The following is a 16,933-nucleotide window of genomic DNA, read 5'->3' on the forward strand; positions in this document are numbered from 1 at the left end:
GTTCCTGCTTCAAAGTGATGAACAGCAACAAAAGCAGCACTGGTCGTCTGCTGAGAGACAAAAAGAGCATTTGACCACCTGGGTGCACATCATTTTCTCATGCCGTTTCTCAAGCATGACTATCAGGAAATGTCGCCTTTAACATTACACATGGCTAACTCAACGCAATTCACAAGTCACATAAGCCGCGGCTTCCTTTCGTACAGTGGTTGCGGATTGGGCTCACTGTGTCGTACCCGTCTCAGTGCCAAGAGAAAACCCCTCCACTACGTCGTCACCTCAGAATTTTGTGACACTTTCACACTTTCACTTTCCCTGCCAGGTCCCTGCCGACTACAGCCGCTATTTGATCAGCTGAGGTTCCTGTTGTTGCCTGAAAACTGAAAAGAGAAACCAGGACGACCATATGAGGCGGCAGTTGGACTGAGATTTTATCCCCACATGGTACATGCTTCAAATGTGCTATAATTCATTATACCTAAGGGTAAAATTCTTATTTGACTATCCACAAAATGTCAATTGCAATCAAAGGCACTATAACTCTTGTCACCTGTCCATAAAACCACACAGTTTCATAATATAATTCATATAATTGTCTTTGTGTATGAAACTGTGTCATAATTGGCTCTTAAATGGTTTTAAAAAGAATCAGCCAGTGATCTCCCTATGTGTTTTGTCTAGTAAGTAAACTACAACTTACTCTACACTTGGACCATATAATGTCAGGAAAATGTAAATTTAAACCAATGTAAAGGAGCAAAGAAACCATCAAATATTCAAATTTAATAAGCAAAATCATAGCGCTTGATTTAATTTAGCTACATACAGAAAAAAGCACTCAAACCAGTTCATCAATTATTCAAATAGTTGGTTATTAATTGAGTGATTATTAAGAAACAAGTCTGTCAACATTAACTCTTCTTTATCCATGTTCCTCTGTCTGCTCTTGTGTATTTATGTGTTTTAATTTTTACACCATGTGAGAATGTATGCACCTTTTTTTTTGACATTTTAATCCCTTTTCTTCTGTACTAATCTTTCTAATTTATTTCTTACAGGGACTGCAGATGGAAATAATAATCTAGTAATCTGGTACAGAGCATCTTTAGTCTAATAAAAAGAATAAAAACAAGATAAATGAATGTATCAAGTGATTAATCCTTGCAGCACGACATAGTGAGCTAATCAAAATAATTCCGTATCCATGCAACGTACAGTATGTGCAGGTGGAAGCGGATTATGCACGTTTTGTCAATCGTCTTTGTGAATCAGCTCGAGTAAGACGTTTCAATAGAGCAGATGTTTTACTGAATATTGGATAACATCCAAGAGGCATACTCCACATTGTGAGTTACTGCTGCCTGCTCAGCTTGAATAGTACTTCAACATAAACTTTTGAATTCTGAACTCCTTTCTCAACTGTGCCACCGACTTGTTTTAGACATAAACCATTGCGACGCGGTCGAGTCGGTGACCAGTGGCATCCTGCTGGCTCAGCTTGGCCCGCGAAACCCGTCTGGCGCATGGGCGACATGTCTGGCATGCCACTGCTGGCTCTTTCTGATATGACAGAGGGTGTGTGTGTGTGTGTGTGACTGGCGTGCCGTGTTCTCCATGTTTCCGTCCCCTGAAACAGCACATCACTCCAAGAGGATGTTTTCAATCCCCCCCAGTCCTGTAGCCCGGTGCTGCTCAGAGAGAAGGTCAAGTTGGGGCCCATCAGTCACTGACTTAAGGGTGGAGCCTAGCAGCTGGTGGCCATCAATGGCTGTTAAGATGTTCAGTAGTTCCAGCCCTATCACATGTCTGACCTATCCTTAGTGTTATATAGTTACCTTTCATGAGCTCAACAGTCATAATCATCATAAAGTAAGGTTCAGATTGCAGAGACGTAAAGTGAACTCCTCAGAACGTGAATGTCAGAGGTGAAATAGTTGTAAAGTAAATGAGCGCTCAATGACTCATTATTCAAAACCCATTGTGACAAACTACGGTGTCACACTTTGATGTCGACTGTATAAATACCCGCACATTTGACCTCACATGAAGAATGCCTCACACAAACATGTCGTGCGTTAATGCGCTGACGCGTTTCGGCTGCGCGTCACAAGTTCAAAGATGGGAAACCCATGAGGCCGTCATCTGTGTGTTTACCCACGTTTGGGTCAGTGTTTTTAGGTGCACACACACCTTTGCGTGCCCTTCTTTCACCACTCATACATACAGAGCCAAACCTGGAGCTACACTGACACTCACTTTTGCTGGTGTTGTTTTTGCAGGGGCCGCAATGGTCTGGAACAGGTCTGTTTTTTAGTGCGGGTCAAACTTTGGCCAGGCCTGAAGGCAGCAGCCATCCGATCCCTCCCGGGGCTCCTCTGGTGTTGCACCCGTTTGAACCTCCACCTGCTGAGAGAACTTCACTTTAGATACATTGTTCAGGCCTCTGTGAACACTGCAGAGGAAAAGGCGGGACGCTATGTTAAAATCAACACCACGGGATCAGTCCACGCTTTGTACTGGCCTGTGAGGGTAACCTCCATTCTTGGACCATATGAAGTGAAGATGAAGTGCAGCAGCTCATGTTTGTCACACATGGACTGAGGAGACTGGCTGAAGTTTATCCTGTTTTTCAAATTGAGACCATGTAATTCTATGACTGAAGTAGATGTGATTCATATCTCAGTTCATTGCCGTTGATGTGACATTTTAAAGATATATATATGGCGGGAGTTAGTTATGCAAAGTTATTCACCTTATTTGCCATGCAGTGCGACTCAGCATGATTTGATTCAACACGTCAGTTCCGTGCCTTACACAAGGCCCCGTCTTCCCTGTTTGGCTTTTGCTGCACCTCACACATTAACAGTTGTACTATTTGTTAAACCATGTTTCATTAACAGTGACAAATGTTGCAATGTGGCTGAACATCTGCCAGCCAATGGATGTGCTTTTCAAATTGAGCAAGTAGGTTGACACAAAAGTGAGCAAGTAGTGGAGGTCATGTTACTATAATGGAGTGATGAAATACTGTATTTGTACATTTTTTGCATCTCATCAAAAAAAGTCTCTCGCATTTCTTTTCATGTACAGCACTTTGTCTCAGCTACGGCTGCTTAAAGCGCTTTATAAATAAAGTTGAGTTGAGTTGAGTTAAGATAATATTAAAGCTCCAGCACGTAGAGTACCTATTGTTGTTGTTGATGTTGTTAGTCTGCCACTGTTTAGTCTTTGAGAACAGACACTAAATATATTTGTATGCTCCTTCATCGGAAAACAGGCTCTGTCAAGCAACACTAACAATAATAATAAAAATTATCATCAAAAACTGACTGAGGGAGCGTTTCTTGAGGCCTTAATATACTATGACATTTTTAGGTGGTTGTTGGACGACATACTATAACTTTTTTGACTGATTTTGGACGACATACTATGGTATGACTTTTTCGACAAATTTTGGACGACATACTATAGTAGGACTTTTTTGATAGATTTTGGAGGACATACTGTAGTATGACTTTTTTGACTGATTTTGGACAACATACTATAGTATGACTTTTTCGACTGATTTTGGATGACATACTATTTTTTGAGTGATTTTGGAGGACATACTATAGTATGACTTTTTTGACTGATTTTGGACAACATACTATAGTATGACTTTTTGCCATTTTGGACTATATTTAAGGACTTTTTTGACTGATTTTGGACCACATACCATAGTATATCTTTTTTGAGTGATTTTGGACCACTTACTATAGTATGTCTTTTTGAGTGATTTTGGACAACATACTATTGTATGACTTTTTTGAGTGATTTTGGACCACTTACTAAAGTATGTCTTTTTTGAGTGATTTTGGACCACATACGATAGTATGTCTTTTTTGAGTGATTTTGGACGACATACTATAGTATGACTTTTTTGTCTCATTTTGGACGAAAAACTATAGTATGACTTTTTTGAGTGATTTTGACGACATACTATAGTATGACTTTTTGTCTCATTTTGGACCACATACTATAGTATGACTTTTTGTCTCATTTTGGACGACATACTATAGTATGACTTTTTTGACAAATTTTGGAAGACATACTATAGTATGACTTTTTTGTCTCATTTTGGACAACATACTTTAGTATGACTTTTTTGAATGATTTTGGAAGACATACTATTGTATGACTTTTTTGAGTGATTTTGGACCACATACTATAGTATGTCTTTTTTTAATGATTTTGGACCACATACTATAGTATGTCTTTTTTGACTGATTTTGGACGACATACTATAGTATGACTTTTTTGTCTCAATTTGGACGACATACTATAGTATGACTTTTTTGACTGATTTTGGACGACATACTTTTTTGACTGATTTTGGAATTGACCGTAGGAGTGAATATGAGAGTGAATGGTTGTTTGTCTCCAGTTGTGTGTGGCCCTGCGATGGACTGGCGAACTATCCAGGGTGTACCCCGCCTATCGCCCGATGTAGCTAGATTGGCACGGCACCCCCCGCGACCCTCTGGTTGAGGATAAAGCGGTAGATGATGACTGACTGACTGACTATGGTATGACTTTTTTGACAAATTTTGGACGACATGCTATAGTATGAATTTTTTAACTGATTTTGGATGACATACTATAGTATGACTTTTTTGTCTCATTTTGAACAACATACTTGAGTATGACTTTTTTGAGTGATTTTGGACCACATACTATAGTATGTCTTTTTTGAGTGATTTTGGACGACATACTATAGTATGACTTTTGTCGTCCAAAACCACTCAAAAAGTAATAGATTACTATGTCCTCCAAAATCACAAAAAATTCATAGTATAGTATGTCGTCCAAAATCACTCAAAAAGTCATAGTATAGTATGTCGTCCAAAATTGGACAAAAAAGTCATAGTATAGTATGTCGTCCAAAATCACTCAAAAATGTCATAGTATAGTATGTTGTCCAAAATCACTCAAAAACGCCATAGTATAGTATGAGGTCCAAATTTTGACAAAAAATTCATAGAATATTATGTCGTAGAAATTTTGACAAAAAAGTCATAGTATAGTATGTCTTCCAAAATCACTCAAAATGTCATAGTATAGTATGTCGTCCAAAATAACTTAAAAGTCATAGTATAGTATGTCGTCCAAAATCACTCAAAAAAGTTATACTATAGTATGTCTTCATAGTATAGTATGTCGTCTAAAATCACTCAAAAAAGTCATACTATAATATGTCGTCCAAAATCACTCAAAAAAGTCATAGTATAGTATGTCGTCCTAAATCACTCAAAAAAGTCATAGTACAGTATGTCGTCCAAAATCGCCAATTTTATATTTGTTCAAAGACACATTGATTTTGAAGGCCATGGTATACTTTCTGTGACTTGGTACATTCCATTCCCCCCCTCCCGTGGATTGATTTGGAATGTTCGACTTTGTGTTTACCTGTCGGAGCTTCTTCTTCCAGATCACGGAACCAGAAGCGGGCGGAAAACCATACGTTGACCGATCTTCTCTGAAGAGACCCGGCCAGAAAAAAGTCAAGGGTATAGCACCTTCAACCGGCATCACAATGCTGCTTGCAGCTTTAATTCTATTGTACAGTGCCCTCCTATTGTATTGGAACAATGTGGACAATTCCTTTATTTTTGATTAACGATGAATATGACACAAAAGATTCCAACCATTTGGAATGTCCTGAAGAAGAAAGAAACCACTGCTGTACTAAGCAACAGATGTCCAGTAGAACAGGTAGACCAAAGAAAACATCAGCAGTTGATGACAGAAACATTGTGAGAGCCGTAAAGAAAGACAACTGTTAGTGACATGAGCAACAACCTCCAGAGGGCAGGAGTGAAGGTATCACAGTCTATCACAGTGTTCGCAGAAGACTTCATGAACAAACGTACAGAGGCTGCACCAGAAGATGCAAACCACTCATTAGCAAGACGAATAGGAAGGCCAGACTGGAATTTGCCAAAAAGTACAAGCCTCAAAAATTCTGGTACAAAATTTTAGGGACTGATGAGACCAAGATTAACTTTTACCAAAATGATGGAAAGGCTAAATGATCTGCTCATGATCCCAAACATACAAGCTCAGCTGTAAAACACGGTGGAGGTAATGGCTTCTTCTGGGATGGGCTCATTCATTTTCATTGATGATGTAACACATGACGGCAGCAGCACAATGAATTCAGAAGTCTACAGAAACATTTTTACGTGTCTGGAAGAACATCACAGCAGACGAATGCAAATGCTTGGTGATGTCAGTGGGTCACAGGCTTGATGCAGTTATTGAAATCCAAAGGATTTATATTCACACATTAAGTGAATAAGACCATTACAAATAATTCTATCTTCTAAATTGCGCATCAGATCCACATGTAAATACCTGGAAATAAAAGTTGAAATATTGATCTCTTGTGACATATTAATCTTTTGATGTCAAACCCAAATGTGTTCAGGTTACTCACTGTTGCAATACAGTGAGGGCACTGTATCTGTATGTACATTCTTGTCCCACTAGATGGAGCTGCTGCACCACATCCTCTCTCTTCTCTCCCCCTTTGTTACACAAGAGACTGCAGAGGAGGCTGGTGACGCAGCACGGCGACCTCCAGCGTGGGCAGAGAGAGTTTAAAGGTCAGCTGCTCGTCACCAGCGAGTCCTGGATTCAGCCGAAATTAAGGAGAATCACGGCTTTCACTGATTCTTGCTGATTAAAACGGTCACACTCATGGAACACACTTGCTCCGAAACGTCAAGGTCTGCGCTGCAAATTTCTATTTGACACCAAAATGAAGAGCGACTCGTGTAGAATATGACATTTTCACTCTGTACACATACAGTTTTTTATGCGACAGAATCAAAGGAATTGGGTCATTTTACAGATGATTCAGTCCAGTAAGAGAAGGTCACCACCAGGAGTCATTTAGGGAGGGTTTTTATTCAGGTCACAATCATTTAAAAATAAGACATAACTGGCTTTTTCCGTGACAATATTTACAGTCACCAGAAGTCAACAGAAACCAACAAAAAACATTGTTTACTTACAACAGCTGCTAATGAGTGTGTGTGAGACAGAGATCATGGTTTTTGCTTTTAACACTTTACAAAAATTAATCTTTAAACTAACTCGGGGGGGGCAGGGGGTCTACGGTGGCCGTCACGTACCAAAAAGGGATGTCCAAAAAACAAAAAACAAAACACTAATTCACGACTCTACATGGAGGTTACGCACAAAATTATCATTAACATTGCCATCGCCAATTTTGGCTTTAAAATGTATTATGGGATATCGGCAAACATGACTACTATTGCTACTACTAGCTTTTTCTTATTTTCTGGCTTCATTGCTTCCTTTGACACGGAAATCATTAAGACTGAATCATTTTGGTTTGTTGGGAAAACTCCCGATCAACATTTTTCAACATTTTCTAAACCAAACAATTACTCCAATAATCGAGAAAATAATCGACAGATTAACCGACTATCAAAACAGTTAGTATACTCTGGGTAACTTTTTTCAAATTCAGTCCATAAACCCTCCTAAATTTAGATATATAAATATATTTCTTTAAGTGTACAATCACCTGATTGTATGAATTACTGTGTTTTTTTCCAGAGATTTTTCACCAGTAAAGTTGCTAAATGTCACAGACTGCACCTTAAAAGCTTGTCGATGTAGCTGAGAGTTCGTACCGCACTCAAAGTCCACGTTCTCCTCAGGCTAAGGATTGCTACGTTTCTTCATCATGGCGACCATCAGTTCTGACATCAAGTCACCATCTCCTCCTCCTCCTCCACCACCTCCACGCAGTGAAGGTGTAGTCCTCTTTGGTGGCATAGGAGGCATCTTCTTCACTGACCCCGACGCCCGCACCGGTGCTCTTGGGGCAGGGGCACGAGCAGCGGCAGCAGGTGGCGGAGGAGGCGGCGGCGGTGGAGGCGGCGCCCCAGTCGCTACGAAGACTGACTCAGGTGGAGGAAGTGGCGGTAAAAAGCCCGGGTCTGGTGGTGGCGGAGGCAGAGACTGGCCCACGCCTTTGAAACAAGGAGGTGGTGGAGGTGGTAGAGAGTTGGCCGACAGCAGAGAAGGAGGAGGAGGAGGTAGTGAACCCATGGCTGGAGGAGGCGGCGGGAGGAAGTCTGGTGGAGTGTCGGATGACTCGTCCATGGGTGGAGGTGGGGGTGGAGGAGGGAGGTCCATCGCAGGTGGAGGTGGAGGGAAGTTGGTGGACAGGTGTTGCTGCCGTGCAGCAGCTTTGGAGGAACTCTTGGCAGCGAGAGGAGGCGGTGGAGGAGGAAACGCTGGGTCTGAAGGAGGTGGTGGGAGGATTCCAGTCAATGGTGGAGAAGGAGGCGGCGGAGGAGGAGGCGGGCAGGTTCCAACATCCTAAGATATAAAATCAGTATTTATAGTTTTCATTGACTTTTACTGCACAAGTTGTACATAATATGATAAACTAATGGTCTGAACATTTCCTGTTGAATGATGAATTTATGGAACAGAAATCTAAATGTTTAAATTTAAACTCATAAACAGCACAAACTTCATCCTTTACCCTTTTCCACGTGCGAAATCATGAAGATAAAATAAATAATCATTTATATCTTTAAACCATGTAAATATGAAAATGATATGATGAAATGATTGATCCTTTCTACTTTTTGCTATACAAGAGAAATAAAACTGATTCTAAATCCTCATAAATGAATAACTCACCAAAGAAACTTGAGAAATTTCAGACTTTAGTTGAAGGAATATTATGTTTATTGACTTTCCCAGATATACGTTTATTAGCTTTTTTATTTAAATGGCTTTGTTTATGCACTTTTATTGCTTTTTTTAACACATTATGTTTATTACTTTGTGTAATTTTGATGTAAGACATTATTCTTTGCTCATGTTTTATTGTCTTTTAGGGATTTTTACATTCACTGCACTGTGGTAACTTTGGGCAGCTGTGTAGATTTAACAGTGCTTTATGAACAAAAACAAAAACCAACATAAGCAGGAACTGTGTTTCCTTTCTGAATTATAAAACGGTCATTTCTCTGTCAATTCACACCCGTTTTTCGTGGGAGCTCCTGAAAATCTCCTGACACTCACAGACCAAAACTTTAATCTTTTGGACCGATAGGCGACTCGCTCTACCACTGAGCCCACCTGTAACTCACTGTAGTGGGACAAATGAAGGATTATCTGTTTAAATGTGTTGGAGAAACGGTGATGGATGAACTGTTCCAACTATTTCACGGAGAAATCAATAATCAATAGCTTCATTGCTGATGGAGATGATGTTGCTCACCTTGAACACAGGTTCAGGTTGGGGCTTGGGAGCGTGACCATTTGCTTTGGCTGAAAGCAGAAGAGAAACATCACCTTTAACACAGCAGAGAAGTGGCCCGAAAGATATAAATGTTAACCTTTGACATCATTGAAAAACAGACCATAGCCTCTGTCTGTGTGTGTGTGTGTGTGTGTGTGTAAGTGGTTCTACCTTTGATGGTGGGTGAGGGCGTTGACTCGCTGGAGCTGGACGTGACACTTCGGTTCGTCCACGCAGAGTTGACGACCGCTTTCTTCTCCGCAGTTTTAAAGTTTTTGTACAACGAAGCTCCATACTGGAAAGTGTGAGAAACAGGTCACAGATCACGATCTCACTTCTCTCTCTGGTTCAGCTTTTGTTTGTTTTTAATATTAAAAGCAAGGTTGTTCCTGCTTCTACCTGAGACCGTCGAAACATACATACAGGAAGTACGACCTGTATTCACCTTTTTAAAAGCAGCGCTTTGTGATTAACCCTTAGATAAGGTTACGTAAACACTCCTAGAGGATCAAAATGTGTTTTTTTATTTTTTTATTGTTTTAAACCAAAATCAGTCCTTTCCATGCATTAATGAATTTCAAAAATTGTAACCCTTAAATTGCCACATTTTTATCTCGATGCACCTTCATATTTCATAAAATACTCACACTAATACACCTAGAGCACCAAAGTGTGCTCATAAAAAAGCCCTCATCCTACAGATCAAACATGAATGCATTTTTTTTTAAAGTTTTTAACCCTTTAAAGCCAAGTTTTTGTCATGATGCAGTGATTTGAACAGGTTTCAATGAGGACATTTTTGGGCGTAAGGTGTGTTAGTGTGAGTATTTTAGTTAACGTTGTTTACAGTTGACTAAAAATAAAAAAATCCATGAAAAAAATTGAGAACACTCTGGCATACACTTCTTTAACAATATGCAAGAAAAAAGGATAAAATATTCTAGAAATTAAAAGCCAAAAACACAAAAAAATGTGTCTCAGGGTGTTTGGGTTTCTTGTTACTTGTACTTTACTGCCTAACCTTTTTTTTCCTCCCCAAGTCTAACCTCAGTAACACTTTATAACTTTATACTACCACATACATATAGGCCGTATTCAGGGGTTGATCAAAAATGACCCATAATTACATTTCAGTTTCAGAGGACGTGTTGTTTTACCTTTGCGATCCTTATTCCCGTCACCCACAGGTTCATGGTCCAAGCGTCATCACAGCACAGGTACTTGATGTACTGAGAGTCCTTCTGGATCTGAGGATGCTGTGGAGACACAAAACTTTCAATTTTCTTGACATTTTAACCCACAAAACTTCTGTCTTTCTTGTTTCTGACCATGAGGAAAAATATTAGTTGTTTGAAGACACTGCTTCGGGCTTTGGGACAGATTTTCTTTTCTTTTCCGAGACACAATAACTCAAACCATAACACTGAAAACAATCTCCAGATTTAGTGATAGAAACTTTTCCTTTCATACTTTTATCCCAAGTCTTAAAGATTTATAATTTAAACATAAAAGCTATTTTTCCAACAATTTTCTTTCTTTCTTTAAATGTGTTATTTTTAAACAATGACAGATCAAAAACAGTAAGTGAATAATGTCAGTGTGCACTGAATTGTATTTGTTATTGTAGTGTAGTGGAAACATTCCACTGTCTTTGCTTGAGGGCTTTAACTAACATAGGAAACATGTTATCTGGTGTTGCTTCACAGTGAGCCACTAGGGGGCAGAATGAGTCTGGACTCAGAATTAAAGGGCAAACCACTTAAATGGATTTTATTCTTGTACATTTTCCATAGATGTAGGGATAAGTCAGTCATTAACTCATCTTACTGCACAAAACGAAGAAGAAGAACAATGTCATTTTTGGCATTAAAGGCCACCATAGTTCTTTGACATGCTCGGAAAAGGGAGGGAAGAGTGGATAAGTCCTTGTTTTTTTGGAAACTGCACCTTTAAATACCCCACATAACGTCACATTATTAGTTGAACACTTGGTTTTTGACAATCAATTTACATTTTATCCCGTGGTGTGGTCTACGTCCATGGTTCTCAAAGTGTGGTGCATGTACCACCAGTGCACCACATCATGCGAGTGTCCTCTAGTGGTAAATCAGAGGACGCTCAGAAATACAGTTCTACTGTCGAGGGTATGTGATTGGAGAGTGGAGCTGAGGAATTTTGACCAGAGTGCTCAGAAAATTAAACAAATACCAAAAAAATAATAATTAGAGTCATCTCATTTCACTATGCCAGTGTGTATAGTAAGTATATGTGAGGAAGAAGAGGATGATGAGAGACTAAATCTGCCTCCTGTGAAAAGTCTATATACACCACTGTTACTTCAAGAGCTCAGTATTTTCTCAGGTTGTTCTTGGTCTAAAAGTTTGAGAACCACTGCCCTTGGACCAACTTATTTCCTCTTTGTACATTCTTCTCTTCTTCTTCTTCTTCTTCTCTTGGACTCGGTCCGTCTTTCACTGGTTGGTAATTGACTTTCTTTGCTTCTCTAAGCTCCTTTCACTTTGATCTTCACCATCTCATCTATTGGTTTTCTGCTGATTCTGGTGTTTCCCGGACAAAAAAAAAAAGAGAAAAAAAGAAAAGATGCAGACTTTCACATCCTTTTAAGACCAAAACCCCATTTTAGAGCTTTTTTCCTTTATTTAATTTCACGTCAGCACTTTCCACTCATTAATGAGTACTGTGTGAACCCCCAATCACTGATAATACTCTCGATTTTGAAGCTCTTGTATTTGATGAAATGAAGCAGTGATTTTAGAGCTATTTTTTTTATAGAAACCCCTTTGTTACACAAATGCTTTAGAAATTCACCTTGTTCCCTCTTCCTCACCACCGACCCCTTTCACTTCTTCAAACTAAAATATTTATTGTGTTTCACAGTTCCAGTAACATTAAGCAGCTGAGCCGTTTAGCTGAGTGTAGACTTGGGAACCGTTCTGCACTACTAATACTCCTACTCCTACTCCTACTACTAATAATAATAATAATAAAAAAAATAATAATAATAATAACACAAATAATAATAATAATAATAATAATAACAACAACGGCTACATTTCAGAATACAGTAACTGTGCATGTTTAGGGAAGTTTCAGCTAAAGTAATGCCACAGTGAAATGTGTGTATTTGTAGCTTTGACGATCCATCCATTCATATCTGCACCCCTGCACCCCATAGCTGTTGATTTTGTTTGTTTATCTGGTTACATTCTCATTTTTTATTCATTAATGCTTCATTCTTTTTGTAGTTTTTATATGTGATGGGTCACGTGACATGTTGGAGGTGTCCCCAAACAATGCCAAGATTTGGCTTTAAATTAGTTGCTACATAATGCACAAATCACCAAAAAGTGTGTCCCATATAGAAAGCTCGGGAAACACATCTCTAGAATACAGTAAAGGGCTGAAACAATTACTCGATTAATTAATTAATTGATTAATTGATTGATCTCCTTTAAATGTGAATATTTTCTGGGTTCTTTGCTCCATATTAACAAAGAAATTGTTAAAACTGAATCATTTTTGGTGTGTGGACAAAAACAAGACACTTGAGAACATCATCATTTCCAGATTTGACAAACACTGAGCAACATTTTATGAACCAATCGATTCCTCGAGAAAGGAATCAACAGATAAATAAATTATGAATATTGAACGTACATATGTTTGGATATTATGTTATATGTGGACATGCATGTGGCATATAAAAGCAAAAATAAACATGATCTGAATCAGCATCACAACAACTGAAGGTCAACATCAACATCAAAATAACATAACAGAAATAACAATAACAATAATTTACACAGCAAGAACCTGCTTGGGTTTGGATTTAAACCAAATACTTTGTTGTTATAAAAGCACACATTCTTTTTTACCTTCAGGACAAAGCAGAAGTCAGTTGGAGCCTTGTGTTTACTCCTGAAGTCTTTGGCGTAGTACACGTTCACGTTGTCAAACTGGAGGAAGCAAACAAGGTCACGGGACGACTGCAAAGAAATAAGAGACGCTTTAATCACAGTGGAATCTTTTTTAAATTCATTTCTTTTCATTTCTATGCGTCCAGTGAATGGAGTGCGTGCACCACAAGTAGTGGAGCATAATTCGCCGTACGAAATGGTATGTGTGGGAGCAGTTACCTAGAGATGTAAGATATAGAGTGAATATACTGTAGGTATCCAACTGGGAGTAAAAGCTCTAGTTGTTCTCAGCAGTGCGTGAAACAACAGTGAAGTTGATAAAGCAGAAATAACACACACACACACACACACACACACACACACACTCACACACACAGGTTATAGTCCCGGTGAGAAATGGAAAAAGAAAAAAAAAAAAACCTGACTTTACATTTCAAGGTTTCATTTGAAATTCCAAAAAAAAATGTCTCTTTCTCTGCAGGATTTTCATCTGTCGCTGCTCTAGCACAAATGAATGGAAACCAGGTTCAAGTTTTTTTTGTTTTGTTTTTGGCATCGCCTCTCATGACCACTGACCTTGGTCTTCCCTTTGGGCACATAATAAATCCCCGAGGCCCTCAGCTGGAAGAGCCTCTGCTTCCAGGACTTCTTGCCATCTTCTTTGAGGTGTAGCACCGCCTCCAGGTCGGGAACGATGATGGAAGTCCCGCAGAAGTTCTCCTGCAGAGGTGGACGAGGGATGAAAGGGATTTACCAAGAGGGAAAAAAGAAAAACCCACATCATCCCAAAGACGACTTCAACTTGAGTCCATATCACAGAAAGCTCCCATTGTGAAGCCTCAAGATTTGCGATTTGACCTGCGTTATGTCAGCTCTTGAAACCTGAAATTCACAAACATCATCTGCAACCAGGCTCCAACTGGACAATCCAAGCTGTCAATCACACATATGTGCCGTGCTTTATTGTCTTCTTTTGTCTAAATGAGGACATGATTTACAAATGTGACATCAGAAGATCTGGAAGTAGTGATTGAGACCATTGTCCTTTGGCGGAAGGTTATGTTAATTTCTTATGCATTATCTATTATTGTATTTAAATGCATTTACCTCTATTAATATCTCCTTGTCTTTGTCTTTCATGTCTTTGAGAGTTTTCTTGTCCTTCTTCCACAGATAAAAGTTCTGCAGGAATAAAACACAAAAACATAATTAGCATGAGTGACACAGCAGTCGGCAAGTTTTAAGTCATGTAAGCATGTTTTCCATTAACTCACACCATGGTACATGGTTTCATATCAGACTCTGTGTAAATCCTGCAAAATCAATGGAGCTGTGAGCCACAGCTGCCGAGTTAAAGATGTAAATGAGTTGTGCAAACATAGCGTCATAAGATGGCTGCCTCTGTAAAGCAAGGACCTCCCCTAAAGAAAGTCATATTCTAAGGCTAAAAGCTTTTATAAGAAAGTGATTATACACTTTTGTGTAGCATATTCAATTTCTGACAACAAACGCTACACAACGGACATTAAAAAAATACAAATATTTTCATATTGCAGCTCTTTGTCCTGAACCCTTCCCACTAGATAAACACTGAAAGACACTTTTATTTGCGATTATTTTCCGTCTCTCTCACTCACATTTTTTTGATTGGGCAGTAAGCCTTAAGTAGCAACTGTTAGCATTCAAACAGGCTACACTAAGTTTTCTGTCCTTGGAAAACATAACATCCACTTAATATCAGAATGTCTGGCCTCTTCCCTCAAACCCAGTTATTACTGTGATTTATTTTGAAGCGAGTGGACTCAGACGTCGGCCATAATTGCAAAAACAAAACAGTGAACGTCACTATCTGCTTTCAAAATCCCCTCACAACCCCAGACGCTGTCCCGCGTGACAGAGCGACTTGGATTTGACATCAAAGTTGGGGTTTTTGCAGGTGAGACACAGTCTCAAAGGACAGAACATTCTGGTAGCTCCTGTCAAAAGTTTAAGCTGTAAACTGATACGTACATGCACGTACTTTACAAAACGGGTCTGTCTTTTGTCTGGGGGACGTGGAAGACACGACGGAGTGCTTTAAAAATGAGAATATGTCCTCAGTTTTTTTTTCTCCCAAAAGCAGCAATTTGTCCCTGCCAACAGATCCAAACGCACAGAGATTATAAATGGACTCGTTGTATCAACAAACATGCCGAGATCTTTCCGTCTTTGGCCTGAAGCCGTTATGTGTGATGTATTACAGTGAGGACATAAATGTACGGGGTCGTCCTCCTCGGGGCAAACACACCGCGTAATTGGCGACAGTGAAAACAGCCAGATGTCGCCGAGGCGAAACAATGTGGGGAGAGATTTGCACAAACCAAAGCCAAGAATAACGATGCAGAAACACACTCACACACAACTATATTAGTTACTACATTAGTGGAAGTATGTACAGATGAGGGAACCAACCTGTGGGTTTTTGAAAACCGCGTATTTCTGGCCGCACTCTTTGAAGAGGATTTTGTTCTCGGTGTCCCTCGTCCACGCTAAGAGCGGCTCCACGAGGTTCTCGTGGTCTTCAAACGTCCGCTCTGCAGAGACAAACCGAACAGACGTCAGCAGATCATCACCCTGGAAGCCACACCGTGTGTAAACCATATGAGATTAGAGTTCCTGTTACTATTTGGAGAAACAATAGTTCAATCTGAGTATTGATACAGGTCTACACCTAATATATCAAAATGGGAAATTGAAAACCTACCCAAACTTGACAAACTTGAAAAAAGTGGGTTACTTTTAATTTCATTATTCCATTTTCACCTTCAAAATATATACAGTAAGCGCCTGGTAGATGGATGTACAGAGACATCTGAGGAGAGGCTGGAGGCATGGACATGGAGAGAGGACCTACATGAAGACATCTCAATGGAAGAGGAGGCACTGTAGTAACTACTAATACCAGCCTGAAATGACCGAAACACAAAGATTCTAGAAGAAGTGAAACGTTGCATCCAGAACATTTTACAGATCCAAGTCCCTTCAGGCTGTTTATATTAGGTTTATACCCAGATAACTTAATTAAAAAGAATCCACAAATATCTGTAGATTAAGGCATAAAAAGAATAACAATAGCCAAACACACCAGAAGACCAAATTACCCACACAATTAAATAGAGGTGATCATCATTTCCAGGTTTGACAAACAACAATCAACATTTTCTGACATGTTATGGACCAAACGACTACTCCATTAATTATGAAAATAATCGTTAGTTGCAGCTCTACAATAAAACATCAACAACATAAATTGCCATCACATCTGGGACCGCTTCATTTACTAACTAACAGGAACAGATGTGACGTATGTGCCAGGAGATGTGTAAACGTCCTATAAAATGGACTAAAATTATAGTGAAAACAATAAAAAATAATGTTGGTAAACTGTGGCAACAAGTAAAAATAGGTATTTCTCTGAAACGGTCTCAGTTAATGGTATCCAGGCCAACTTTATTGAGAGAAGGAGGTCATTTGTGACTTGAGTTCTTCTGCTTTTGCCTCTGACAGATGGCTCTGCACATGATTACATGACCAGCAACAGTCACTTGTTCGGGCACTAACAAAGAAAAAAAAAAAAAAAAGACTAGTGATGTCATTTTGATGTCATGGAGACCTTTCACAA

The 16,933-nt window shown here is 39.3% G+C and overlaps 1 protein-coding gene across 1 annotated transcript in view; it reads right to left on the bottom strand.

The window, feature by feature from the left end:
* Window positions 1-6,929: 6,929 nt before the first annotated feature.
* LOC122769294 (amyloid beta (A4) precursor protein-binding, family B, member 1 interacting protein) overlaps window positions 6,930-16,933 on the bottom strand; it is a 28,977-nt gene continuing 18,973 nt past the window's right edge. Inside the window, exons 7-14 of the mRNA XM_044025726.1 lie at window positions 15,724-15,845; window positions 14,380-14,454; window positions 13,849-13,992; window positions 13,231-13,341; window positions 10,492-10,590; window positions 9,506-9,629; window positions 9,314-9,363; window positions 6,930-8,397 (exon numbers count right to left, since the gene is read on the bottom strand). Coding sequence (XP_043881661.1) covers window positions 7,732-8,397; window positions 9,314-9,363; window positions 9,506-9,629; window positions 10,492-10,590; window positions 13,231-13,341; window positions 13,849-13,992; window positions 14,380-14,454; window positions 15,724-15,845 — 1,391 coding nt within the window. The 3' untranslated portion in view covers window positions 6,930-7,731. The remainder of the gene's footprint in view (window positions 8,398-9,313; window positions 9,364-9,505; window positions 9,630-10,491; window positions 10,591-13,230; window positions 13,342-13,848; window positions 13,993-14,379; window positions 14,455-15,723; window positions 15,846-16,933) is intronic.

This window comes from Solea senegalensis, linkage group LG1 (genome assembly GCF_019176455.1).
Source record: "Solea senegalensis isolate Sse05_10M linkage group LG1, IFAPA_SoseM_1, whole genome shotgun sequence".
NCBI classification, from domain to species: domain Eukaryota; kingdom Metazoa; phylum Chordata; class Actinopteri; order Pleuronectiformes; family Soleidae; genus Solea; species Solea senegalensis.